This window comes from Triturus cristatus, chromosome 7 (assembly GCF_964204655.1).
Source record: "Triturus cristatus chromosome 7, aTriCri1.1, whole genome shotgun sequence".
Taxonomy (NCBI): domain Eukaryota; kingdom Metazoa; phylum Chordata; class Amphibia; order Caudata; family Salamandridae; genus Triturus; species Triturus cristatus.
In genome coordinates, this window is record NC_140590.1 from 1062204200 (window position 1) to 1062232124 (window position 27925).

At 44.5% G+C, this 27925-nt stretch overlaps 1 protein-coding gene across 3 annotated transcripts in view; it reads right to left on the reverse strand.

Annotated features, from left to right (window-relative positions):
• Positions 1 to 27925, reverse strand: part of ARHGAP26 (Rho GTPase activating protein 26) — a 1692117-nt gene that overhangs the window by 1278192 nt on the left and 386000 nt on the right. For all 3 annotated transcript variants that reach the window (XM_085618129.1, XM_085618128.1, XM_085618130.1), the window contains exon 7: positions 23436 to 23540. In XM_085618129.1, coding sequence (XP_085474255.1) covers positions 23436 to 23540 — 105 coding nt within the window. The remainder of the gene's footprint in view (positions 1 to 23435; positions 23541 to 27925) is intronic.

Consider the following 27925-nt stretch of genomic DNA (forward strand, 5'->3'; position numbering starts at 1 on the left):
TTTCGCCAAATGTACTGACTAACTTAAGAAAGCGGAGGTTCAATCCTCACCTACGGTTGTAAAATGAGGGCATGCTCCAAAGGGTTAGGGGAACTGGGTGGACCAAAGGGTAGATTTGTTCATCAACGTTGTTAAGTTTGTGGAACAGCGGTGACTGGCACAAAGGTTAATAGCAGTGGTCGTAGTATCCCTCTGGCCAGCTTTGGATTGCTGTAGTTCCTAAGTAATGAAGTTGGCAAAACTTTACATCTCACAAACTATCACAATGAGGTCTGAAATTGAAAATATTCTGGTACAAGCATGGGCTAGTCATGGGTGTGAGATTTTCCAACACTAGCCAGGAGGGCCCGGATATCACTAACCTGGAAGGTCCACAAGAGAGGTGTCCAAGGATGGGATGCCTAGTGATGCCTCACCAGGGTCAGTCCCAGAGTGTGGGTTATTTGATGCTGGTATGGGCACTCGAGCACGATATTAGAATTTTATTTTCTTAAATTCTTGTCAGTTTTCGCTTTGATGTAACAATTGGTTGACCTCAGAAGAATGTGATATGAAGGTGTTTGTCCATTGACTTAGATCACCTGTTAGATCACGGCTTGTTGGGCTGGTGAGTTTTGATGTGGGTTTTAATTTCATAAATATGTCCTGAATATCATACAAATATATAGTTCTCACCAGGTCAAAATGCTCCACAATTTAAAATAATAGCTCTTTAAGGTCTGAGTACTGCGTTTTGAAAAGTCAAAAAATGTATAGTGAAAAATAAAAATAATAGTTAACGATAAAAAAAAGGCACAACAGCGAACTTTTCCGATCTCCTTGATAAAAGCTCCTAGAGTGGAAAAGATGTCACTCCGCTAGCACCTTGGATGTCTGCTACCAACTGCCAGGAAACATCAAAGCCTTCCTGTTAAATAGAATGTTAAGGGTCGGTTTCTTAGCTTCTGTCAGGATTAATTTAGGAGAAATGACATGACTCTGGTACCAGCCAAATGCCACTGACAGATTTAAGGATCCTGCTGGGTGCCTATTGAAGTCACATCTGGGAAGCTCGGCTGCCCAGGTGGTCCTACTTGGCAAGAGTCTCCACATGAAGCCATAATACTTCTCAGATGGCAAAAACTGACCAGCAGAGATCAAAGTAATACATTAAATAGATGATGTTTGTCGTACTGGAGAGGACCACATCAGCACACAGACCTTGACTTCAAATGTAGGGCATTTGAAATGTTGCTTCACAGTTTTGCTCTAAAACGTCACAGAGTATAATTTGTTTGGTAAGTCTGCGTCAAAGGAGAATAACAAAGTACATTTCCCTTTGCAAACAGTCCTTTTCTCAAGGCAAAGTTATACTGATCGCTTTGAAGCAGTCTCCTTCCAGTCCCTTATCCATGTATATGTTCTAAATGTGCCCATATCTTCAATTACAGAAGCCGATAAGTTACCAACAACTCCATTTTACCTAAACTCTCTGACAATGAATGCGCTTTCCTGAGCAGTCACTACTCAATAATACTTGCCAACCACAGTGCAAGTGTTGGCAAGAAACAATGTGACCTAATCATTCTGATCTTGGCGGGGGGGTGGGGCATGCATTTGAATAGTGGAAGTTGCTAAACTCAAGGCAACTTAGAAAGGAAACCTCAGTTGCAGTCAGGCTGAGAATGGAGTCAAGACCAACTCTTCACAACAGTCAGTCAGTGGGAGAAAATCCCAGCTGGAAACCTTTGCTTCAAAGTGGGGGGCAGTCTGGACATAATCCGCAACCAAGCAGATAGCATCCAAAGAAAACACTTCTCCGCTCCACAATAGCCGAAGTCCAAAAAGTGTACCAGCCGATCTCAGACAAGGTCACCAATTTTGAAACGTTTTTTGGAGCCGAGAATAAAATCAGCCTTGTTCTGTTACTGACCTCCGTTATGGATTATTGCTGTGGAAATTGTTTTTTTAAAGTTATGCACTGGATGGATCTCACTCCAAGAGACCATTGCTTTACCTCTATTTTTAGAGGTAGATGATGTACTAACAGCAAATAGGGGGAACTAATTTTATTTCTGATACAAGAAACATAAGGTGTTTGTCTGATGTTGGGCCCTTGGGCTCCAGTCTGGGAGATGTATGTTCAAGCTCTTAGTTCATTATGGTTTTTCACAGCACATTCCAGCCTCAGTAAATGCACTGTGAACAAGGAGTAGCTTGTAAAAAGGTACAGGATTCTCAGAAAGAAATTGAATCATACCACTGTTCAAGAAGTAACCTAATTAAGAGTCCAAATTAATCTCCTGAAATAAGGGACCTAGTTAGCCGAGACATACTGCACATCAGTAGGACTATGAAATTATAACATTTAAAAAGCTCGTGAATGTTATGAATAAAGTCTTCCTTCACTAAAACTGCACTCCACTTCCCTGCAACCAGATGAGTTTTGTAAATGGATGCAAGACACGCAGTTCCTCGCTACCAAATTTACAGGACCTCAAGGGCGATCGAGGAGGAAGGTAGTGGGAAAATAAACATTTGAAGCTGGAATTTGGTCTTTTTAAGGCTTTGTTTTGTTTATTACAACCAGAGAACATTGCAAAAATAATGGCACAACAAGGTAAAAGTGATCCACGCTATAGCAGTGCTGCGAGTTTACTTGCAAAAAACACAGTCTTTGCAAGTGACAGATACAGCACGTAGCAGAACACAGTATAATATACGAGCAAAGAACTCACTGGCCAAACTGACTGCAGGACAGTCCATCTGAGATCAGGTTTAGCCCTGCTAATGTAAAGACTATGCCTGCAGATACTGCAGCCAGGGGACAAGATTGCAGTACTGCAGTTCTTCATGCCGGAAGGAAGTTATAGGACTGCCTTCGCGACAAACTTATGAGAGTATTGAAGCAATACTGGCCACTCGACATTAGTTGCACATAGCAGCAGCAAGGGAAGGTCTAAATACTTAGACGCCTCCATCCGGCTGTAGACCATAGTGACGTGTCAGTATCCGCAACAAGATGGAGGGGCCCAAAGATGCAAAGGAACTGCATTAAATGTTTTTTAATCTACTACAGTCTGGTCGAGATTCCTAGTTTGTAAAAGTATAGAATATTTCATGCTGGTGATTAAAAATTCAACTTTGGTTCCAAACGAAACGGAAGAATATGGAGCGGGTCTGAATAAGTATTGGAGATTTCGAATGCTAAGTTCCAAATAGCTCAGTTTTACATGCAAGCAATAAAATACTTGCATTTTTTAGTAGTGAGACACAATGTCAACTCATTCTTTTTCACATACTGGCTTCCAATCTTCAAAGGTTGATTTGCTTTATTGGGTTCTAATATTGCCCACTGCCACCCACTTTAAGTGCCCTGGTGTACACATGTACCAGTACCACAGACAAAGATTGGCCTTTCGTGTGAGCAGACGCACAACACGTTTGTAAACCGATTTTATAGTCTAGGTCAACAGCAATCTGAGTTCAAAGTCCTGGCCTAAATTTCACAGTAAGTGTGTTGCAGCTATTTAGTTTAAATTGTGGCTCCTTAGGTCGATGCAAATACCATGAATTGAAATATTGAGCGCGGTTGTTGCCCAGTCAACAGTGACCAGTCCTCGACAAGTGAACGTCTTTTTTCTCCATTAAGTCCAAAATCAGTATTGCTAGAAAGAGGTAGAAACAGCTGAAGCATGATTTGACCAATATGATTTTAGCAAGAGCTTTTACAGTGTCCCTTTAGACTCAACACTCCGCATGCAACTATTTCAAGTGGTGCTTAAGAGGCCCGGGGCCGCCCTCCTTCCTTTCCAGGCACGCGGGCCAGAAGCCAACATTTTCTTCAAAATGTTCAAAAAGATTTACGAGGTTATAAATGCGGATTCTAACGGGAACACCCTGCATTCTAGTAGCTTGCCTAACATGACGAGAATTTGCATTTATTGATTCGAGAGACTTTAAACTCAAACTATTTTAACAACCTTTCCCCCACACACCAGTTGTGCACCAACTCAAAAAGCCACTGTACACAAACTTCCGACGGGACAGTAATCGGGCAGTCGTCGGATTTTATAACCCAGAAATGATTGCGGCCGATCCGATCAACAGGCTGGATTCCTACAACGTCAACAGCGCCCTCCAAGACGGAAATTAGATCAGAAGCGCGCGCCAGGCTGTGCGCCTCGGAGGACGGCCGAGCGCGGCTGGCTCCACGGAAGCCATTACTATTCAGGGGACGCTCACGCGCTGCGCACGCGGCCACCATATAGAAAGGGTGCGCACTCCTGCCGGCCTCATCACGGAGACGAGAAAAACAAATGTCACCAAAAAGGGCAGACACCGCAAACACCAGCTCTGCTGTCGACGACTTTCATTTTTTTTTTTTAACGGTACTCTGAAATTTCGCTTCCACTTCGGATGATTTATACAGTGGGGAACAAGAAATACTCTTTTTAACATCTGTGAATATTAATGACAGTCAGCCTTTCAGTTTTTTCAACCTAATGCTTTATGTGAACAAAATATTTAACAAGATAGGATTGTTAGAAAACACCATACTATTGATCTTCTGTAGAAGCAGGGAAAGTGGCGTAAGAAACAAGCATTGGCATAGCCAATAGGTCTCGCCTTTGGGACCTTATAAGTATTTAGTTATGTTATGGTGGGGCTTGTGCAAGTAAGAACCAGGGACCAATGGCAATGCGCACAGACACTGTGATGTGAAATCGGGAGCTGGGACTGAGGTGGCAATGGTAAGAACGCACAAGTAAAGTTGTGGAGTAAAGTCCTGAGACCAGGCAGCCTAGGGTGTCTCCTCCGGTGCAGTAACCATCACCAGGCTGACAAAACAGCGCCAAGAGGCTGTGGCAACGATATTGTATGCGCTACTTAAAAGATTGCACACAAAATCAGAGCTCTTTAAGGGTCGGAGTCACCAGTAAAACATGCAATATCACACTGGGTTTAGTGGCTAGCCAGTGTGTTATAAATCCCACCGCAAGGAAGGAAAGAGACCCACGACCGCAGTTCTTACATGTGATCTCGTCATGTGCATTGCTGAGGGGGGAGCGGCGCGCTGCCCTACTGACCTCGGGTTGGCAGCGCCACAAGCCCGGCAGCGTGCCACACCATAGAATGCAGAAATCCAAGCCACCAGGGCGTGGCTGCTCTCTGAGAACCCCAGGGCGTGTGGATAGGGGGTGGGGGTGCAAGCTGGAGGGGCGTTGGAGGGGGGGCATCCTCAAGATGGGAGCGGTCATGCATGCAGGAGAGGGGGGCGATGGCCGCCCTTCATCCCCTTTTGAAAGCAAGAGAAATTTGATAAATATGTGATCGGTTTGTTTCAAACACAAATAATGAAGGGAGTCATTGATGTATGTACTGCGGCCGAACAAAGCACTCTACTCTCTGCCTCGGGAGCATAAACAGAATATTTTAGAACATATAAATAACACAAGTGGCCGTGAAAGTGAAAGCCATCGCAAAAGCGATCGCAAATGTAAAAAAAACAAGCAGGAAATGGGATAAGGGAGGGGTTAGGGCACGTCGCGCCCTCTAAGGGGAGAGAGGAACGCAGGCTGGCAAATGGTGTGCACTTTCGCGGCCGCTTTGATGTTCTCAGTGGCCGCGCGGCTCACTGAGAACATCAAAGCGGCCGCGAAATGATCACGCGGGCTGCCAAATAGTGCGCGCGCCCGGCGCACATGCACTGTATGTGGAGGCCTGAAAAGCACTAGTCTGCACTTCCAAATCCCCCGTTTACTAAAGCTCACGCCAGAGCAGCGCTACAGCGCTGGCTCAGGCAAGACCTAAAAAGCAAGCCTTAGGACTCTACTGTTACTAAGTAAAGCTCTGTAAACTGAGACCCATCCAGGGCTCAGAGCACACAGAAAATCCACGCACGTGCTCCTCTGTGGGGGACCCCTTTGTCAAAGGAGGAACCATGTGCCCAGTAACTTTTCCACCAAAATAATAAAGAATGAAGCAAATGAGAGAATGAATGAAAACATTTATTGCGCAATTACTTAAAATGATAAAAAAAATTCCAATTGATACAATCACAACGTTTAAAGAACAAAAAGGAATAAAAGACAACGTAATGCAGCGCTTTAGTACAAATTTTCCCAGTTAATAAGGTCACAATATTTAAAAGGAAAAGCGGAGGAGCGGCAACTTTTTTTAATTTTCCCAAACGACTTATGAACAGTGAAGGTTATAAAAGCCTCAAAGTTAGCAGTTTTGCATGCGTGGGGGCGGGTCCTTGGAGGGTTGGGGCCCGCTGGATGCCATGGGGCAGTGTGCAAATTCGCAAGGTAAGGTGCAAGGTCTCTCTCAGGCAGCCTCAGGGGTGCTATGAGTGTGCCAATCGCTGGCTTTTAAGGCGAGGTGAGCTAGATCTATGAGGCATCTTAAACCTGTGGCTTTTCGCAGTAAAGTGCATTCGTTAAAAAAAACACCTGGGCTCAGCAGCTTTCCCTGCAGCAGTGTGCAAATGAGAAGGGTTGGTTGCGGGATTACCACCTTGCGATATTACTATATGTTATTAAAACACACAGAGGGGGAGACATTTATTAAAAAGCTAACGTTTCTATGGGTAGTGTGCAAGTAGCGAGATAAGGTATGGAGATACCCTAATGGGGTTGTCCAGCGTGTTACATAGGCCATGAGGTAGTCTGGTGAAGAGAGCATAGAAGAAAATTCAGGAGTAAACTTTATAATTGCAAGTCTGCATGCAGCATCACGGTTTAAGTGGCGGAGGGTTCGGGTGACATGGACTTGTGATTGACTTTTGAGTTTGACTCCTTGTGCTTTGGATACGTGAAACATCAAGTTGTGGTCGTCGGTGTGTCCAACTGATCTGGGCAGGTAACTTGTTTTTTACATTGCCATCGCACAGTTGCGTGGCTTAACTCAGCAAGGTTCATGTCTCCAACATGAATTTTCCGAATTTGGCTATGTCCGAAGGGACAGTGTTGGAGAATAACTGTTACTGCCTCTACACATGTCTGTGCCCCTGTAGAGAGAAAGATCAGTTTCAGTAGTTTGTGTCGTAGTTGTAGCAGCATATTTTTGTTAACAATAGTCCCTAGCGTAATCTTGGTTAGGAAAACTAATTCTACATAGACTTCAATGTGACCTATGTGAGTTCCTCCTGTGTCCAGCCGGACAGAGGAGCATTTAATCTTGAATTTCAAAAAATTATAAGTTAGAATAGTGAAGACTGATGAAACAAGGGCACAATCCTGTACCGAGTTTTCAACAGAGAGGGGAAAGAAGATCAAGAAGTTAGAGGAAATTACAAAGTAATACCAGGCAAAAAGGCTTTGGAGCGATCATGGGGGCTTACAATACATTAATCAACTTTAAGTAAGCTCTAGCCAATAGTATCCACAATACATTTACACACTCGATACAAGGTGGAACTATTATAGCAAGTCGACGTGACGTTTCGATTCCTAGCGCCTAGTATAATGGGATCATCATCAGGACTATAGGATTTTTCAAAAGAATGCCTGGTTTGATTATAACGCCAGAGGACATTAAATAAAGGAAGGAAGGAGAGAATAAAATACATAAAATCAGTATTGCATATGATAGTACTCAAAAAGACAACAGTCAAACGGCAAATGTGTGCTCAGGAGTAATGCCGCATGCGACAGATGGTGATGGAAGAAACAAGTGACGATGCGACAATTTAGTGGTGTATGTGGCAGTGATGGAGTATCCGCACAAAGATTTTGTGATGGGTAGTATTATGCTGGAGGTTGTTCCCAAGTATCAGTTGCTTGAAGAAGTGCCTGGTGTTGGGCAAGACATGTGAGTTCATTATTCAATAAAACCTTTGAAACGATGAAGGAAGGTTCATGCGACGATTCGGCAATTGGTGTGCGAAGCTGCGGTCGTGCTGTGATGGGGTGCGCGGCACGGAAAACTGGTGGTGGTGATTTTATAGAGACGTGCAAATTGCATAGCCTGGAGGTTTGGCAATGAAGGAATGTGATAATTACCTAAAAGGGGTAGTGGAGTATGAATTGTGTCAAGGTGGGACAACAATTGGCGGTTGGAAGTACTTGCGACTTCATGGGGGTGAATTCCGCTCTGGGTGAGGAAGCGGACGTACACCGAGGCAGCAGGATAGGTCAGCCACGGTGTTGGATCTGAAAATGAGACACGTGTTAGGAGGTGGCTGAGTTGGTGGCCAGTAAGGGGACAGTCAAGTGAGGAGAACCTGCTCACCTATTTGGTAGTTAAAGGGGACACGCTTTTAGAACAATGGATAAAGGAGCGCGTCTGGTGCGGTGTCTAGGCGGCAGCTAAATAGGCTGTCCGTGGTTCTTCAAGGGCTGAATGAGGGGGAAAAAAATAAAATTAATTTCCAGGCAGAATACGTGGATGGCAAGCGGCGGATGATGCCCTGACCGCGAAGCTCGTATCAAGGAGTGCTTCTGTGGAAGGCCAGCCCAGGGACAGTCGGAAATGCTTACCGGATTAATTGATTATGGGGACACGCGTACTTCGAAAGTTGACTGAAGAAGCGCGTCTAATGCAGTATTCAGGCGGCAGCTACAATGGCTGTCCGCGTTCCTAGTTGGAGCTAGATGGAGGGGAAAGCTCGTTAGTTGAATGAAGGTGGGGCGGAAGGTCAAAGGAGTTGTGCGGGCTTGGCGCTTACCTCGTTCGAGTCTCACAGCCACAATGGGGAGTCGGAGTCAACCGGCGATGGGGACTGGACTGGAGGATGTGGTGTTTGGTATTGGTTGAAAGAATGGTAAAAATAAAAGTAGGACTGTGTCGGTGCGGTGCCGGAACCGGCGTGAGTGTGGGGGCCATTTTGGAGTGGGGAAAGAAGTGGTCATGTGACTTAATAAAGTTTAAACATTACCAGTGATTATAAGTCAAACAGGTTATGTGGTAGTTGTAGCAGCAGCATATGAGATGCAGTGGGGACTCCTCTCTGTAGTTGCGAAGTCTGTATCTGACAATTTGTGACAAATGATTTCCAGTCTGGATTTAATGCTCATCAGCAGGTGCACCAACCTGGCCCACTCGATCTCTTTCGGGCATTTTTTCCCAGGGCCTACCTTACATATAGCTATATTTTGTGGGCATCGTATGATGCTATAGGAGCTGAAAAACATTTTCTTCCCTGGGATCGGTCTGGGTCTGCTTCCCACGATAGTTGGACTTTTATACCTTCTACCGGGTGTGTTCCAGTTTTCGCTGCCAGTTTTAGATTCGCCACCGCTTTTTGTAGATAGCGGTTCTAGGGGTTATTCTTGGTTGTGTAAATTTGTTTAAGTACTTCCTTCATGGGTCCTACATAGGCGTTCAGGACCAGATCGTAATATGTTGCAGCAGTGCCAAAGCATTCATATTTTTGCTGCGCAAGGCTAAACTCCAGTCAAATCAGTATTTTGGTGGTGGGAAGATATGCAAAAAAATGATTAAAATACTGTTCTGTATCCAGCACAGTGAAACGAGCAGGACACAACAATGTAGGAGAGCAAAGGGAGAGCAAAGGGCTGTATAATCACTCATCATCTCAAAAATAGAACAGCTTCAAACTGTAGGTGTGGTGTGAGAGAGGGGAAGAACATACATGACTCATCATAACATCAGCAGCACGGACATCCAAAGGAAGATGAAATATTCTCCAAGTCCATTTGTTCATATCCCATAGAACCAGTAGCTTCACAGTTCTACTCAATGTGTCTGCGATGGGAAGGAAAACACAAAGACCTGGAAGTGGTAGGTCAAATTTTCATCCACAAGCCCTCTCTGAAATTCTAAAACCTACACTTCTAGAAAGCGTATAGTCACAGGGCTTCAGCCTTTAACAGGTCAACCAAAGGCAGAAGAACTGGATGTAAAGCACAACACCAAGAAACACAGCCTTACACACAAGGCCTCACTCTAACAGGTTCATGAATTAGCTCCCAACAAATACTGTGATGGCATTTCAACACAAAGTAGACCTCTTCTGGCCTCAATCTGGTTTAATAGCAAAAGGCACACCAAGCAAAGCCTGGGAGATCATCATTTCCTCTGCCGCCATCAAAAGTTAGGAAGGAGAAAACAGCCAATAACCTTTCCAGAGAAAAGGTAATCCTCCCTCCATGAAGGTTCCCACCTTTGCCCAAAGGGATTTTCTCTGAAAGATCATAACTGGGTCAGTGGAGTCAGGCACTATTTGCATTTGCAAGGCAACCCTCCATATTTATTGGTAACCACTGCGTCTACTCATCTCCTCAACAGAGGCGCCCTCTGACGAGAGTGTCTCCTTTACGAGGAAGGAGAAGAAGGGGGCCTGCATGAAGTACCACTTCATCACCTCAAGATGTGATGGTAGACCATATTGGAGGGCAGATAGAGAACTAAGTGCACGATAGGGTCAGGCTTCACAACTGACATTCAAGCTCCTCTCAAGATCAACAGACATGCAACAGCGGTACCACCTTTGTCTCAACATCAAATTGTATTAACTATTTTGGCACAATTGGCCCTTTACTTCCTGGACCCATACCCAAGTGAAAGATGCCACAAATCATCTCGGAGTGAAGTGCAATTAGAGCCCAACAGAGAAAAGGAGTGGACTGCTGACATGGTTTCAGAGCCACAAGGTAAGACGCTGGATGCCTACAACGTGGACATTACAGCAGCAGCACCAGCCCATCATTGGGTAAACTGTTTGTTCTTAGGACTTATGGTCACCATCAAAGTCAGGAACTTCCAACTGCCTCCCCAACTCTTACGATTCCATTAGGGCTTCAAAGAAACCACAAAATCTAAATGCAATAGAAACTATTAAACTCGCCCTGCAGCAGACTGATTCTTCAGAATGGTCTGTTGACTCTGTGATGACAGAGCAATTCCTCCACACGTTAGTATACATTGAGCTTCACGGTCTACTAAATTAACACAGCCAGAAGATCTGTGAAACAACGTTGTCTGGTTCAATTATGCGCCAGTCTAATCACTTTGTCACCCACCTTTTGCTGCTCATCAGCCTCCGATTCAACAGGGTTGAAAGACTAGCACAAATATTTCTCATACCAGATAATAAAAACAATACACCCCGCCCCCACAGTGCAAACCCAAGTTTCCTGTATCGGCTGGAGTAGTCATGGACTCTGCATCATGGAAAATATATAAAACTGCAATACCTCCCATCTCTATGGATGTCAGCTGTAACCATTGTTGCGCAACTTCACATTCATGAAAAGTCTGCCAAATAACTTGGTGTTCCAGGTTGTATGAGATATATATATATATATATATATATATATTTCTTATGTTAGTAGCCAATTAAAGAATGCCTGTGAGGGTTTGGGACAAAGCAAAAATCTTGATTCATTTATGCAGAAAAAAGGTAGTATTTTTGGTAACAACTCACTACCCATCGTTTGTATATCTCACAAGGACTGCAATGTCATCCGTGAATGGAGAAGTTTAACATATATTATCTACTGACATTTGACTGTGAGGTTACCTAGTTGTACTCTTCGGCTGCAGAGCGACACATCTGTGTATTAAAATGTGGCTCCTAAAAAGGCAGTCCCAGCATCCAATTTTCGCAGTTCTTTGACCACAAAAGGGCTTCTTTGAACTGAGTGGCAGGTTATATATGGCATCTATGTACATGGTGTTCTATGGCACAAACCTAGCAAAAGGCAACAAAGCGCTGTACAGGGTCAAAGATGGCAAAGAGTTTGCAAGTGATAGGAGAGGTAGCAGCGTTGGGAATGGTAAGTACAATATGATGTAGTGTTCTCTATAGGGGTGAGTCTTCAACTCTTTTCTAAATTGGAGCAGCATTGGCGCTCTCCTGATGGTTAGAGAAAGGCTGTTTCATACCCGGAGTGCATAAATGGAATAGACCTGCTGCCTTGTTTATTCTATATATATATATATATTTTTTTTTTACTCGCCTTAGTGCACAGTCAAATCGTGTCCTTGCTGTGGGTTTGCAGAGATCCACAAAAGATTGTGAGCTTGTCTGCAGGGGTACTGGTTATGTAAGTGATGCAGCTGGTTTTGAAGATGGCAAGGGGAAGGAATGAAGTTCCAACAGGATGTGGGTGATGTGATATTTCTTCAGGCTCCAGATGAAATGTTCTATGCATGTAGGATGACCTTGTGGCGTATGGAAGGCCATGAAGCAGATGAGAGCGCGCACACATGTGAACAGTAGTTCTTAAGCTGCTCTCTGGAAGAAAGAGTTTCACTTTCTTCAGAAGACTCAACTAGTACCAGGTGGTCTGGTTTTGGCAATGTGTACCTTGAGGGTGAGCTTTGTGTCCAGGGTGAATCTAAGTGACTTGAAATTAGGTGAAAGTTGGCATTCAAAGCCATCAAGGTTTGCCTTCTGAGTCAGGTTTGCACTGTTTCAGGTTCTTGGCAAATAACAGCAATTCTGTCTTGTTTGGTCTAAGCTTCAAGTAGAAGCTGAATAACCAGGTCTGGATGAGGCTTAGGCAATGTTTGAGACCCTGGATGTCTGAAGCAGAGGAGATTTTCAAGTACAGTAGTGTATCATTTGCATATTGGTAAATCTTGATGCGGTCATCTAGGAGTAGAGCACAAACAGGTTCTATGTGCAGGCTGAAGAGGACAGGAGACAGCAAGGCACCCTAGGTGACTGCGTGTCCTAGGGATCATTTGGGACCAGGAGCTGCTCATGTGCACAAACTGGAGTCGGATGGAGAAGCAGGTGGGGGACCAGTGAAGGACATTGTTGGTGAATCCTACTGAAGACTCCAAGGTGCATATGAGGATGGGATGATCAACTGTGTCAAAGGCAGCTGAGAGATCCACCAATATCAGGAGGCAAGGGTCATCTTAATCTGTGGTCACAATGGCATTGACGATAAAGTGTAATTTGGTGGTGTGCATTCTGACGCGTGATCTGTAGCCAGACTGGCTTCATTGTCCATCCAGCTGTTCTTGAATGGGTGACATCCTAAGTCAGCAAAGGGAGGCTTGACCGCAATCTAGATTAAGGAGCAAGCACAGAAGGTTGCAGCTAGTTGCTATGGCATTTTGAGGATGGTGCGAAAAATTCTCCCTTTGCTGCCTCTCCCTGCCAGAAGACTGATGGTTCAGGCATCGATTCTTTCCCAGCTTGATTATGTCAATGCCCTCTATTTAGGAGCCCCACGCTTTACTACTAAAAAACTACAGACTGTGCAAAATTGCGCGGCACGCATGCTCCTCAATATTTCTAATCGACAAAGCCTTGCTACTCTCCACTCGCTTCCCATTCAGGAAAGAATTAAGTTTAAGGCTCTGTGCATTGCACACAAGGCACTATCAGGCAAGGGACCGTCCATCATCCGTTCCATTATTCTGCCCTATTGTTCAAATAGGGCCTTGTGGTCGGACAGTAAACATCTGGTGGTAGTTCCTAAAATTAGAAGATCACAAAGTGGAGGGAGTCTCTTTTTTTATAATGTTGTTAAACTATGGAACTGCCTTCCCCTCCAGATTCGTCTTGAGACCAATTATCTGACCTTTCAAAAACCAATTAAAACCTTTGTTTACCTAATACTGCTTGGAGTTTGTGATTGCACTGCTAGCAGCGCTGGGATGCCTACGGGTAACCACGCGCTTAAGAAATGCTGATTCATTAATTCATCACATGGTCCCAGCAATCACTGAATATTCTAACTTTATGGCACATGCAGCAGACCGTCATGTCTGCAATCTCTCCTCCAAATAACTCACCAGTTCCTTTTTGGCATTAAAATGTACTCCTATGTAGTTTATTTCCAGAGATGGAAGAGGCATGATTGATTTTAGTTTAACCAGAGCCCCAATGGTGTAAAATAGGTCCAATATGGTCTTGCTGTTGTCCTTGCTCATTTATTGAAAGGTGCCTGTATCACCAAATTGTCCAGATGGGTGACAACACTGGAGATAGGCACTGATGAAAATTTCACAGCATACTCAACAAGTCTCAAAGAGAACACTTTGAAGCGACAAAATAGCCGGTGATCACCAAAAACTTTTCAAGTTTTCTTCCATTTTGCCTTCAAACACTAAAGCAACATGAATCACCCTTCTGATGAAGTGAGATGATGTTTTGATGGGTCACTACATAAAATAAATTAGTGGTGTAAAATGGATCTCAGAGGTCCAGGGTTCATTCCCCCCACCCCCACCAACAAGAAAATATCTGGTATTGACATCTTAGTGCTTTTAGTGCTTCTCTGAATCCTTTCTACTTGTTTTCCAGGACATAGGTTTCCAAATCTATATGTTGTCTTTTTGCAGCTTATTTATTAACATTACCTTTTGAATGAGGTGACATTGACAGGATAGTTTTGGCACTAAGCTCTTCATTGATGGAGGCGGTCTAGTCAATGAAGCTGAAACAGTTTTCTTGATGGACTTTGGATCATTTAAATAAAATCATCAGGTTCTTCTTGAGTGGGACTCCACTCTGGACTGCATGGACTTCATAGACTTGTATCTTTTCACTAATCAATCTGATGTAATCATAAATCAAACAGTTAGCCCAGTTAGTGTCTACAGGTTTTCCCCTGAAGCCATCACAAGCGCCTTTTTTGCCGCTACATCTATTCCTATGAATTAGGTCAGTAGCTAAATATAGACAAGATTCCTACAAAGTAGCTTTCTAGTCATTGATTTCACTTTTGATTATGAAGTGGCTTTGTCAACAAGACGCTTAAAGAGTGATTATGCTAAGGGTTTGAGAGGATGTTGAGGGTGACTTTCAACAAAGGTGAAGTTTTAAAGATTTCTGTTTTATAACAAAGGTCATGTGAGTAACCTTCAACCTTCTGTCCAAGCAGATCCCACCTCGGATAGCAATTTCTTTATTTTGGCCGAATAATTTTGATCTCCTTCCACTTAATGAGCAGGAGAGAGCCATTTGCCAGTTCATTTACATTAGAGTGGTTGCCTCACTCATTCAGAAAAAAACCCAACAAACTATTTTTTTGTATTCAAGGAAATAGGTTTACAGACCTCAGTTACTTGGATGAAGCTTTATAGCAAGGAATTAATCATTGGGTCACTTAATACTGACTTCACATACAAATAAGCAGCTCATAGGGCGAACATTTGTGGGCAACTCGTGCATAATCAAGGATTACTTTGAAATTCCAACCTGTGCAATGCAGGGAAACTCCACAAAACCTAAATATTCTAATATGAAAATCTTACATGAGGATTTTGAAGCATTTTTCTTTATCTTGGAATACAATTTTCCCCCCCAATTCAAAATGTTCTGTAAATAAAAACCTACTTCCCGACTCCTGTGCACATGGTAGAACAAGTTCTGACAAAGGTAAAAGGTCTGGCTTTGCCTGCAAGCATTTCGACTTTGTTAGTTCTTGCTTAATTGTGTCATTGTTTGCAAAACTATTGTTAGGGGACCTATTGGGCTTCAGAGAGTGTGAGAGACGGTGAGTGTGAGACGGTGAGTGTGAGAGACGGTGAGTGTGAGAGACGGTGAGAGACGGTGAGTGTGAGAGACGGTGAGTGTGAGAGACGGTGAGTGTGAGAGACGGTGAGTGTGAGAGACGGTGAGTGTGAGAGACGGTGAGTGTGAGAGACGGTGAGTGTGAGAGACGGTGAGTGTGAGAGACGGTGAGTGTGAGAGACGGTGAGTGTGAGAGACGGTGAGTGTGAGAGACGGTGAGTGTGAGAGACGGTGAGTGTGAGAGACGGTGAGTGTGAGAGACGGTGAGTGTGAGAGACGGTGAGTGTGAGAGACGGTGAGTGTGAGAGACGGTGAGTGTGAGAGACGGTGAGTGTGAGAGACGGTGAGTGTGAGAGACGGTGAGTGTGAGAGACGGTGAGTGTGAGAGACGGTGAGTGTGAGAGACGGTGAGTGTGAGAGACGGTGAGTGTGAGAGACGGTGAGTGTGAGAGACGGTGAGTGTGAGAGACGGTGAGTGTGAGAGACGGTGAGTGTGAGAGACGGTGAGTGTGAGAGACGGTGAGTGTGAGAGACGGTGAGTGTGAGAGACGGTGAGTGTGAGAGACGGTGAGTGTGAGAGACGGTGAGTGTGAGAGACGGTGAGTGTGAGAGACGGTGAGTGTGAGAGACGGTGAGTGTGAGAGACGGTGAGTGTGAGAGACGGTGAGTGTGAGAGACGGTGAGTGTGAGAGACGGTGAGTGTGAGAGACGGTGAGTGAGAGAGACGGTGAGTGAGAGAGACGGTGAGTGAGAGAGACGGTGAGTGAGAGAGACGGTGAGTGAGAGAGACGGTGAGTGAGAGAGACGGTGAGTGAGAGAGACGGTGAGTGAGAGAGACGGTGAGTGAGAGAGACGGTGAGTGAGAGAGACGGTGAGTGAGAGAGACGGTGAGTGAGAGAGACGGTGAGTGAGAGAGACGGTGAGTGAGAGAGACGGTGAGTGAGAGAGACGGTGAGTGAGAGAGACGGTGAGTGTGAGAGACGGTGAGAGACGGTGAGTGAGAGAGACGGTGAGTGTGAGAGACGGTGAGTGAGAGAGACAGTGAGTGAGAGAGACAGTGAGTGAGAGAGAGAGTGAGTGTGAGAGACAGTGAGTGTGAGAGACCGTGAGTGTGAGAGACCGTGAGTGTGAGAGACAGTGAGTGTGTGTGTGTGTGTGTGTGTATGTGTGTGTGTGTGTGTGTGTGTATGCGTGTGTGTGTGTGTATATATTCACTGAAAAAAAACAGGTTTCAGGGCTGTTATAGTTAGCTGGACATTTCACTCGCACAAAACCATTGAAATTCCTCTGTTCTAGTTAGTTCTGCTAACTATAACTAGCGCGCCTGCTGATGATGTCACATATTACATCATTCATGACATGGTCAGTGACATCACTGATGACATCATCCAGTGAATGTGGTTTGGTTCGTTATTTAAATATGTATTATATATATAGTAATATGCATTGAATAATGAGTGGACATATGCATATTAATATCTGGATGGAGGATTTAGTAGCAGTGTGATTGTTTACTTGATTAATTTATAGTGTCTCACTAAATATATTGGATAGTGACTAAACTGTGTGAATATCTGTATCACTTTGTCAGTTGTTGTGTAAACAGCTGCACCAGTTGGTTACTAGCTATGTGAAAGTCTATATTAGGTATTGATAAGTTAACTGAGTATTTGTATGGGAGAGTGAATGTGTGGTTCAGTGGGGGGGTGTGACTGCCCAAAGATGTGTGAATAGTTGATTCAGTAGGTATATGAGGTTAAGACTACATGTTATAACAGTTGTTTGGGTGAGTGAATATTTTTATGGGTGTGGTGCTGAGCAAATATATCTCTCAATGGTACATGTTCAACAAACTAGAAAAATAAAAGGCAGTGTATGTGACAGTTGTATATAAATAAGTATACATAAGACTCAGTGATTGTATGAGTGACTGTATGGATAACTGTATACTTTTAATAGTGATTTTATAACACTAAGTATGAGTTACTATCTATATGAATAAATGAAGTGGTGTTTGTATAAGTGTGTAGCTGAGTAAATGTAAGTATGATCCATTGCTTGCATAAGTGAGTAGGATGACTGCATAAGTGAATAGGATGTGTACTGGTGTGTAATGTCGATATAGGTGTATAAGTATATTTGATAGTGTTCTATTGATCATTGACAGCATGTATGAGTGAATCTATAGGTAAGTGATTAGATGTGTGTGTAGATCTAGGAATCACTGAGTGGGTTTTTTGAAACTTGTATTGGTGCGTCAATGGATTCAAATATGGTACTCTATTTTACAGTGAGTGATGAAAGGTTATACTACTGTATGATGAGGTGTAACTGATTGTCACGTAGATGTCGTCAGTGATGTCACTGACCATGTCATGAATGATGTAATATGTGACATCAGCAGTAGTGGATTGTAGGCGCACAAGTTATAGTTGGCAGAACTAACTATAACGGAGGAATTTCAATGGTTTTGTACGAGTGAAATGTCCAGCTAACTAGAACAGCCCTGAAACCTATGGTTTTTTCAGTGAATTTCTAAGGTTTTTTTAAATGCTAATTCCTAACTATAACAGGTCTGAAACCTATGATTTTTTTAGTGAATTTCGAAGGTTTTTTAAATGATAATTTTTAAATGTAATAATAGTTATAGGTATTTTTTGGATACTGATTTTCTACAGTTTAACTGTTTATTTTTACATATTTTATTTTTTAAATTACATTATATATTTTTAATATAAATGGAAATAAAAATGTTTAAAATATTGAAACTGAAACATTGTTTTTTTGTTGAATGTATAAGTGCAGAACTATAAGTGTGTTGGTTAGTTAGGGGACTGCGTGCATAGTGGATAGGGGTTTGAAGCAGTCCATGTGCTAAGGCCTGGCTCAGTGAATGAGTACTTGGGTACTGACTGAAGGATTAGAGTACTGCAAGGAGTATGCCTGGGTGAATTTATAAGTGGTTGGGTTTTGGCGCAGTGAATGGATTAGTACATTGTGCTGAATGGGTCACTAGAGGAGTGCAAGGGGAGTGACAGGGTGTTTGCTGGAAGTGTATGGATACTGACTGGGGAATTGAAGGTGTAAAAGACAAGTGTGTAGGTGGTTAGAGGACTGTATGCATAGTGGATAGGCGTTTGAGGCAGTCCATGTGCTAATGCCTTGCTCGCTGCATGAGTACTTGGATACTGACTGAATGATTAGAGTACTGCAAGGAGAGTGCCTGGGTGAATTTATAAGTGTTAGAATTACTTTTCAGGATCAGTACACGGCTCAAAGATGCAGCACTGAGGTCTCTCCTGATAACAGGTGAGTAAATCTGAATTCGTAGTTTGGCTGATTTTAGAGGAATATTTTAAATTTCCAAAATCCACACTTAGAAGAATTTCCAAGTGAAACCAGTCAATGTTAGCCTATGGAAAGAAATTCAAGTTACTGGTAAGTACGGTTAGAATTACTTTTCAGGATTAGTACTGGGCTCAAAGATGCAGCACTGAGGTCTCTCCTGATAACAGGTGAGTAAATCGGAATTCAGAGTTCGGCTGATTTTACTTTGGTCTAGTATATATAGAGCCACTTTCCTACACCATCCCCTCTCTTCACCACTGTGTAAACGCGCCCTGTGTCCGTTTTAACCCCTTGCACGCTCATGACGGAGCCGCTCCGTCATGAGCCACGGTTGCCGTGTGCTCATGACGGAACGGTTCCGTCATGTCACGGCCGTTGGCGGCCGCTCCGCCTACGCGGCGCTGTTTCCCCGCCTGTGCGGGGGGACAACGCAAATGGGCGGAGTCATGACGGAACCGTTCCGTCATGAGCACAGCTCAACCGTGGCTCATGACGGAGCGGCTCCGTCATGAGCACAGCGCCACCGCGCTGCCCCCCCGCACCCCCCAGCGCTGCGGCGGAATTCCCGCCGCAGCGAAAGAGTTAATTTGGGAGATTAATTCCCCTTGAACCCTGAAGGTCCCTAGGGTCAAAGTAGCCCACTCGGTACCTCCAGTAAGCGCCGTTGCAGAGAGGTGTACAAAGGGGTACGGCCTGGACCAACTCTCTGCAACGCAGCACAATGGTGCTTATTGGAAGCACCTGGTGGGCTAGTTGGCACCCAGGGTCACGCAGGATTGAAGGGGAATTATTTTCCCAACTTAAAACGCGCCACAGGGCGTGTTTGCACACGTCTCCTCAGGCCCCGCCCCCTCCCTTCACCACTGTGCAAACACGCCCGTGGCATGTTTTAAGTTGGGGGATTAACTCCCCTTGGATCCCGAGGGTCCCTGGGGTGCAACTAGCCCACCAGCTACCTCAATTAAGCGCCACAGAGCTGCGTTGCAGAGAGGTGTAAAAAGGGGCGTGGCCTCAGAACACCTCTCTGCAACGCAGCCACCTGGCGCAGCCTGGAGATTCCTGGTGGGCTAGTTTGCCCCCAGGGACCCCCAGTATTCTAGGGGAATTTGTTCCCCATCTGCAAACGAGCCAGGGGGCGCGTTTGCATAGTGCTGCAAGAAGGGGGCGTGGCCTCTGGCGCGATGCCAGTCTTCTTTTTTTAAGAAGGGGGGCTGTGTAGCCCCCCCTTTTTCTCATTTTTTGGCCCTGGGGACCCCATCCCCCAGGGCCTGCCCCCCAATTTTTTTTTTAATGAAAATATGGGGAAGGGGGCTGCGTGCCCCCCGACCCCCCTGAGGCCATAATCGGCCCCAGGGACCCCATCCCCCGGGGCATGGCCCTTTTAAAAAATATTTTTCATATTGGAGGGGGGCTGCCTTGCCCCCCTCCTTAGGCCATTTATGGCCCCGAGGACCCCATCCCCCGGGGCCGGCCTTTAATTGTATTTTATTTTTTTGCATTTTGGGGAGGGGCGCGTGGCCCCCCCTCCTGGGCCACTTGTAGCCCCGGGGACCCCATCCCCCAGGGCTGGCCCTCTCCGTTGGGGACCGTGGGGGTGTCCCCAATACCCCCAAGGTCCCGCCGGCTCCCCGCCTCCTGCGGGAGCCGGCATTGCTTTTACACACGGGGAGCTGCTAAGATAAACTCCCCCTGTGGAAAAGCAATTTGCTTTGTTATTTGGAAGAGAGAGCAGGTTTCCTGCTCTATCTTCCAAATAGCAAACTACAGTGTCCCGGGGGTGGGCACCCCGGTACACTGCAGGAGCCGGCCCGGGGGGGTGGCGGTCCCCAGGGCCATCACAAGGCTTCAGGAGCAGGAGGGGGGGCCGCGCAGCCCACCTCCCTCCATCTACAATGCCCCGGGGGGTGGTGGTCCCCGGGGCTGAGGGGTCCTTCACGGACCACCCAATTTGAATCTTTAGAGTCCCGGGGAAGTGGCGGTCCCCGGGTGTGATGGGGTGGGGGGGGGGGGGGTGAGTCCCCCCCCCCCCACAGGGTATGTTTAAAAAAAAAAGCTCTGGGTGGTGGCGGTCCCCGGGACTAGGAGGGGCCCCAGAGGCCCCGCCATCATTACATTTACAAGCTCCGGGTGGTGGCGGTCCCCGGGGCGGTGGGGGGGCCGTGTGCCCCCCGCAACTATTAATGCTTTGCCCCGGGGGGTGGCGGTCCCCGGGGCAGTGTGAGGGGGGGATTGGGCCCCACACACTTTTTTTGATCATGCCCCCAGGACTTGGCCCCCCCGGGGCTACTTACCAACGAAGCGCGGTAGCCCGTGCTTCGTTTTTAAAAAGATTTCGGCCGAAATTCATGCTGGGTGCGCGAATCTCGATTTGTTTTAAAAGAAATGCTCAGGTGTTTCTACCCTGCCACCTTTTCGCGTTTTTTTCTTAGGTTTCTTGTGCCTCTGTTCTACCGAGGCACAAGATGGCTGCCAACACTTCCTGGTTTGGAGTGTTGACAGGCAATTAGCATACAGCTCGTGATCGGGAGGGTACGCGGACCCTCCGAGGCCATAGATATATATGTGATTTTACTTTTCATTCTCTCAGGAATTACTGAACGGATTTACACCATTTAACCAAAAGGCACGGGTGTGAACCAAGGGCTACCTCTTTGCCAAATTTGGTGTAATTCCGTTCAGCAGTTCAGGCTGTAGCTGCGATTAAAGGTTCCTATGGAAAATTGCATGGGGAAAACACGTTTTGGGACCCCCCTTTTTTCTTGGTCCCCGCTTGACATATCACCCCGAGACTTTTAGGATAGGAGCGGACCTGAGCGCCACACCAGTTTTGAAAATTTCGCGAAGATTCATCAACCGGCGCCAAAGTTATTCCAAATAGAATGTTGCTGATTTCCTATGGCTAATCGGTCCTAACTATAACTACCTACTGGTGACCGCCAGTAGTTAATATACATCTCTCTCTCTCTCTCTCAAAGTGAAAAATATTTTGTCTCAAAAAGCACACATTGCCATCCTAATTCCTGGCCACTGAAGGGAATATACTTTGTGTGCAGAGGTGCTCCTTGTGAAAGGGCACAAAACCACCAGCGGTGCCAAAGTGGAGTTAGCCAATGGCTGAAGCTGGCGGACTCCCTTGTCCCATAATTCAGATTATAATTTTGCGTCATATATACAGAAGTTTGAAGCCTGATGAAGTAGAGGCATTTAGTGTATGTAACTATCCAATGCTGGAGAATCTGATTTTACTTCATTTGTAGACACCTGTCAAAGAGGAGCTACACAGTCTCAGGCATAGCATCAAACCCTGTGCCCTCTCAATTTCACCATCTTACTCTTTGATTACTTTTTCTTTTTAAATGTCAAGTGTGAGGTTGGGGATTGTGCAGTCCTTGATAGGAACAGACTTTAATTTCAGGGTTGTAACATATCGAAAAAGTTGTAACTGGACAAGGACTCAGGAAAGCATTTCCGAGCAGAATACTAATGGTTGCGTTTTTCTAAAACTTCTTACTGGTCCGTTTCAGTGATTCGTTTGTGGATTTTAATTGGAATTCTCAGGTTTTGCATTGATATGCATCATGAGTCAGGCCCTCGAGGACAAGGGTACTACTCTCAGAAGGATCAAGACAACTGCAAAGGTTATTGAGAGCAGTTTCTCCATGGCAACTCACCTGGTATTGCACTTCAATAGTTAAATAGAACCACAGCTCAATGAAACCCCAGAATTAATATTAGAGCACATTACATTCAAGATGCGACAAAAATAACTCAGTTTGTTCTCAATGACTTATTCTTACCGTGACTTCGCCTCTTTTACTGAAACTAGTCAAAACCGGGATTCTAATATTAAATCTCTACACAATTCCTACAACTATGGTAAACAGCAGAAGTGTTAATAACTTTAGGTATAAAATAAGTGAGTTTTGTTTTCAAATTACAAAAGTATGAAAGGGAAGCTGTGGTATGCAACAGTCTTTCTTTGCTTTCCATTTCTGCTCCAGCTGGATATGGACAGGGTACGGATAAACGCAATGGGGACAAAGATGGAGGAAAGCACAGCTTTCTCTTTAAATTAAAAAAGGGAGAGGACTAAGGAGGCAAAGAAATAGTAAACAAGCATTGGCATAGCCAATAGGTCTCGCCTTTGGGACCTTATAAGTGTTTAGCCATGCAACAGTAGCATAACTAACTACTTATAAGCACCCAAAAGCGAGACCTATTGGCTATGCAAAGCGGCCCTGCGGCCGCTAAAGTGAAAGTGATCGCGATCACACATCAAAGCGGCCGCGCGGCCACGAATGTGAAAGTAATCGCGGTAAAGCACGGCACGCGCGCCCGCACACATGCACTGTAGCTCTAGGCTGGCCTGGTAGCACTTTTTGGAGCCCTCTCAATAAGTCTCACCAGACCAGCGCATGCGCTGGGTCAGGCGAGACCTAAAAATAGATAATGCAAGGGTACATTTTGAGCTTGTGCAAAGGAGAGCACCAATACATGTGCCAGTTTTTTGTTGCTTTAAGCAACAAAAAACTGGCACATTTTTTTAATTTCTTTCTTTCTTTAATAGTCTTAGAGAAAACAACAAGTGGCTAATGTTTCTTAATCTGCAAACCCTGTTAGACCAAGAGAATAGGCCAGCAGTGCAGAGCAGAGTACTCACATTCTGTATACTGATCGTCAGCTCCGTTTTGAAATCGCTAAAGTCCTTTGCCAATTCATAGCCATGATGATAAAAGGTGAAGAGGCCTTGTAAGAAAGCAAGCAACTGCAAAAAAAAAAAATACAAACATGTAAATAAATTAGATGGAAGATAAGTAGAGGAAATTACGATCAAGCATTAAAGGCACAAGTGTATTTTTGATAACCACATGTCCTGCACACACACAAAAGAGGAACAACAGGTTTGGAACTAAAGAAAGATAAGGTTTACAGAAAAAAAGCCAATTGCGTGACCATCAAGGCTGTTGGTTACCCCAATACATATGTTTATTTTTAATGTTGTGTGGTTTTTGTTTATTTTTTTTTTACAAACAACTTTTTAACTGCTAAGCCTTCAGACAGACTAGCACTGCTGCAAAAATGGACATGAAAGACGAAGACAACGTGCACATACGATTTGGGGTCATGGAGTAGCAAGCGTTAACCTCATTATCGGTGGCACCACCACAGCTGAACTGCAAAGACAGTGCACATTTGCCCCTCCCCTGCACAGTGCATCAGTTAAAGAAAACATCGCCCAAGGGCTACATGACTTAGTTTGCAAAAATAAAATACAACTCCTAGACAAATGAACATTACATTTCCAAATCATATAGAACTACTGCAATATAGTGTTAGCATCGAAGAAAACCTATTGTGGGACCAATGTGACAAAATTAAATGCTGTCTAATGCAGGTTATATTTTGCAAGGAAACTGGCACCCATGTATGCATGCATGAGAGTTCTAATAATGTAAATCTGGTCCCATGGGTATACCGTGTTGTCAATGAACTGGGAAGAAGTGTAGCGAGCAATGGTCTGAATGGTGAAAAGTTGCCTACTTCGGTGGCGGTTCCTCCGCTAAGGCAGAGGAGCAACTTTTCAGCAGTGCAAAAAGTGAAAAATAAAATAACACAATGCTATTTTATTTTTCAGCGTGAGAGGTTGAGGTGGGGCTGTCAGCAGGGGGAGGAAAAATGCGCACTTAAGTGCGCTTGACAGTTTGTCCGGCCGTCTTGGGCCAGCCGAATAGCCATGCACACTTAGCATGATCTTGCACAGTCTGGGTGGAGAACATGCACAGGCTCCCACTCCCTGTGTGAGCATCAAACCAGGGCACTTAGACCAATCCAAACGCTGCTGTCATACTGGTGACAGCAGCTCTGTGATTGGCTTAGATTAGCCTGTATGCTTCCTGCTTCTGGGAGTAAGGAAGAGAAGTGGAGGCGTGACGACGGAGGAGGAATGGCAACCGTGCAGAGGTAAATGTTATTTAAAAAAATTCAACCCTCCCATATCAGGCCCCACTGGCCTACTTACCAACTCGTTATGTACCAAGCAGAATGCGTAGGATTCAACAATCCTCCAATGAAACCTGTCTTCCAACACCAAATTTGAGTGACTTAACTGCTCCAGCAAGAAGAGCCTATCATGTCAAGGCAACTGAGGGCAACTTGGTATGGTCTGAATTGTAGAATTTAAAAAAATCTGTCAGTTCGGTGCTGGTGTTAATTCGTTTTACAAAAATAACTTTAAACATGGTTGCAGGCTTGGAATTAGGTCAAACACCAAGCTATGACCCCGAAGAGTGGACAGTGTAGAACCCAGAAGGTGAGTAGTTACATAAGTTGTTTAGTGATTTGTTACTAAACAAGTATTCAGGCGGTCCCACATATAACCACGGTCAAGGCAAAATTTAGTGAAGTCATTATGTACAGATTGATTTTATTTGCTCTGACCACAATTCTATCATTGGTCAAGGATATAGCTTCCCATCTCTAGAGGTGTGTAAAGTAATTACCCAATGTTGTTCATAACGTGCACATACTTCTTGCACTTGCACACTGTTTTTGTCTAAAGCTAGCCGTTGCTCCAACAAATGTTGGAGTATGGTATGGCCTGTTCTTGTATAGTTTGGAATTGTGTGGTATGCTATGGCCTGTCATTGTATGACACAATATGGTATTGCCTGTCGTAAACAATGGTATGGTCGGTCACTGGTATGGAATGGGTCGGCTTGTCTTTGTATAGCATGGGACGGACTGTCATTGTATGGTACAGTATGGCAATCTTTGTAACAAAGTACACATTAAACTAGGGAGGAAGCGTAATAGAAGTGGCCAAACAAGCAGAAAATCGCTTTACAATAGTGTTATTTTCACGCTAGAATCTGCTAGTCAACCCGTAATCGTGTAAACAAATTAATTTAAAACACCGTATTTGAATAAAGTATTGGAATCCTGCCCGAGACATCCTATAAATCATGAAACATATACCAAAAACCACTATACTAAATGAGTGATAACTGAACAGCGATAGCACAAAGCCTTTAATGTATTTTGAAATCATTAAAAGCAACAACATGTGGCCTGATAATGTTATGCTCCACAAAGAATAGAAGGCAAAAGAATAAAAAGTAAAAAAGGAACGAGCACGGGAAACTAGCAGTGAACGCAACAGCTTGGTGCAAAACCAGGAGCAAGACAACCTAAAAACACATATATTGTTACGAAGTCCTGCAAGTAGAAGAAAATAATAGGCTGAGACAGAGCGGAGGAAACGCTCCCAAAAAAAGGAAGCAGTACTTGGCCCACGCTCCAGGGATAAGGGGGGGAGGGGGGGGGGGGGCAAACAGAGAAAGTGAAGCCAGCACATGCTGAGCAAAGAGGAGCCAGCAAATAAGACGGACAGTTAATCCAATGAATGGTAAGCAGCGAGTGTTCTCTAAACCCCGTTTATAAACAAAAGGTCTTACTAGCAACTGCACGTGATGCCTCAGGTGAGACCTTAAATGTGTAGTGATAAGGGTGGAACAAGGGGGAGAAGGTTGACCAAAGTTGTGAATATATAGTGCAAACACCTCAATTAACATTTGGTTGAGGGTAGCGGGCGCAGAACAAAAACTTATACACTCCTTCAAGAACATCCAGCACAGACAAATTCTCGATAAAATAATGATCCCACACCAGTGATTGTGGTTTACTGTACTACCTTGCTTGTAGGTACGTGTTATTGAAATTAATCCACACCATACCACAAGCATTTATTTCACATTAAACCCACAGGTATCAGTATGTCTTTAACTTTGCCTTAAAGCAAAGGTGGGGGGTGGCAAGATAGATACATTAGACCCATTTAAATGCTCTTTAAAACTTCACTGCATTGGTCACCATCTTACTTTGTAAACATAGCTACTGAAAAAACACCAACAGAAATCACCAACTTTGTGTCAGTTTTGGGAAACGTATACCCCATTTTCTACACCAAACTTTATGCATGCCAATAATAACGTCTATACAATCTTTCCAAAATGAAGGATATTAACATTTGAAATCGCCATGATTCTGCTTGGCAGTATTTAGTTTAGGGTGTTAATAAAATGGCGGGTATTAAGACAAATGGATGCTAATGAGGGACCCCACAATTCCTGATCACCTGTTATCTGAATTGTGATGACGGTTGGGCTGGATCTGAACGGTAGAGCTCTGATTAAAGAGAAGTTTATGAGTGCCACAAGCAAGCCAAGAAAAGCCTAATGCCAAGAAGTTTCATTGACTGTGGACAGATGGACACAAGCCAACAGATAAGACAGAAGATGAAGGAGTATCCTGCGACACAATATTTTGCGGGCCACGGAGCAAGAACCATCAGAAACGGTACCTGATGGCAGGAAACAATTGCCAAAGACAAGGATGAACCAGGGACCACTATTTCTAAGACCTAACGAGTGGCGCACATACATTACAGAACTCATATGGTTGAAGATGTGGTGAGAGCAAACCAACAGTGGGCAGCTACTAATATAACGCAAAGGTGGGCCAGAGTATGGAAAATAACAAAAATAAAAAACTGAAAGCTTTTGAAGGAACGCCTTATCCTCGTTTCACTGATGGGCCTCAAAAGAACTTACTAATTTGGCACAGTGGGTTAACAAAATTAATTTATATCTTCTTTCTAACAGGATATCTGCATCACCACCCATGGTTCGTGCCCATGAACAAAATTAGGCTGCTGCTTCAGAGCCATGAGGTAGGAAGACATGACGTATCCCAACAAGCACAAGGAGCATGGTGCGGATGCTCATGAGAAGTGCAAGACGCCAACGAGGGAGGGAAAGGCTGCTAAGGCACCACAGTGCATACAACGATGCAGCTCCTTTAATCTTATTTTAGTTGAATAACTCCCCCACCGAACAAGCAATGACCTTACTTAGCAACTTTTGTTTGAACTCAGAAACTTAAATTTAACAGACAGTTTCTAGTGCTATTCAGTTCACTAAGTGGAATCTGCTCTAGAGTTGAGCAGAGAGAGGTACACCCAGGCCAACATAGCCAAGAAAGTACCACTGTGGGAACACCCTGGCCAAATGGGAGTACTGGCAGCGCCTCCATCTGCCACTTCCTCATAGAATAAGGAGTATATGAGCCAATGCGGCCCTGAACAGTCTAAAT